Source organism: Cebidichthys violaceus, unplaced genomic scaffold, assembly GCF_023349555.1.
Source record: "Cebidichthys violaceus isolate CVI_PGR_0920_01 unplaced genomic scaffold, fCebVio1.0.p SCAF_84, whole genome shotgun sequence".
Classification (NCBI taxonomy): domain Eukaryota; kingdom Metazoa; phylum Chordata; class Actinopteri; order Perciformes; family Stichaeidae; genus Cebidichthys; species Cebidichthys violaceus.
Window position 1 is genome coordinate 772,937 of NW_027176969.1, and position 1,310 is coordinate 774,246.

The 1,310-nt window shown below is 54.6% G+C and overlaps 1 protein-coding gene across 1 annotated transcript in view; it reads right to left on the reverse strand.

Annotated features, from left to right (window-relative positions):
* Positions 1–1,120, reverse strand: part of LOC137866462 (importin-13-like) — a 20,319-nt gene extending 19,199 nt beyond the window's left edge. The window contains 4 exon segments of the mRNA XM_068702392.1: positions 1–94; positions 282–326; positions 329–638; positions 804–1,120. The exon segment at positions 1–94 is cut by the window's left edge and continues 159 nt beyond it. Of these exon segments, the coding sequence (XP_068558493.1) occupies positions 1–94; positions 282–326; positions 329–638; positions 804–974 (620 nt within the window). The 5' untranslated portion in view covers positions 975–1,120.
* Between the last annotated feature and the right edge of the window lie 190 nt (positions 1,121–1,310).

The window sequence follows — 1,310 nt, forward strand, 5'->3', positions numbered from 1 at the left end:
CGAGCCTTCACCGCCCCGGGGCTGTCCGTCCGCCGCAGCAGCTGCTGCAGTAACGGACCCACCGACCCCCACTCCCGGCCAGGGCGCCCCGAACCTAAAGGGGGGGGAGGAGAGAGGAGAAGGAGGGTCAGACCGCTACTGTATCGAGTTCCTCCGGTGGCTCAGTTTAAGGTTTTCTAGAGACGCATTTCAGTAAGTTCTCAAAAAGGTATTTGAGGTTTGATACCTTCTGATGAACAAATGAATACAAAATAAAAAACCGGTGCCGCATGCAGACGTACCTGTCCCTTTTCTGTACTGCGGCAGGCGGCTGGTCTGGAACTCCTCGGCAGGACGGTGAGCAGCTCCAGCAGCGCCAGGCAGCGCGCCCGCCCGTCCACCCCTCCCCCCTCCTCCTGGAACACCCGCACCATCTCGGCCACGGCGCCGGGCCAGGCCTCCGGCATGGTGTTGAGCGCCAGCGAGGCCAGGGCCACGCAGAGCCGGGTGAGCACCATCTTGGAGCCGGAGGAGAAGCAGGCGATCTGGGAGAACAGCTGGGTCTTCAGAGACTCGTACTGGTCTGTGGGGATGTCGGACCAGTAGCGAGAGATCTTGGTGTGAAGCGCGCTGGCGCCGAAGTACTGGATCTCTGGCACCTGCGAGAGACGACGGGATCGATGTTGTGTCGACAATTCACGGCAATATTATTGAGTGCTTTTGATGTTTTGAACGACCATTCGGAGGCCAATAAAAATGACGCAAAATGCTTTTTTAGTGTGTGTGTGTGTGTGTGTGTGTGTGTGTGTGTGTGTACACGATACCTTATCTGGGCTCAGGAGGTTCCAGCAGAACTGCCAGGCTTGAGGCGAGACCTGAGCCTGCATGAGCCACTTCTGGGCCAGATTCTTGTTTTCTATATTGGGATCATAGTACAGCTGGTGCAGGGCCTGGAAAATGACGGAGAGGAGCGTAAAGAAGTCAAAAGAATCCATACCGTCTGTGAATGAGGTTCATTTTCAGACGCGTCCGCAAATACGCTACACGTCGACAACGGCGGGCATCAGAGGCCGACGGAGAGGAGAGAGAGAAGAGTCCTTTGAGCTCTTGAGCGACGAAAAGAGCCTGGTTACCTTGTGAGAAAAGAGCATCTTTTCTCACAAGGTAACCAGGCAAACACGAGTAGACGGTTTACCCTCGAAAACCTGAGCAATGGAGAAAGCAATGACCTGAAAACAGCACTCTGAAGTACAGCTCGGAGTAATTTGAGCACTTGAGTGCAGGGAGAACAAGAGGATGTGAGCCAAAGAGGAAAAAAAAAAGCAGATAAA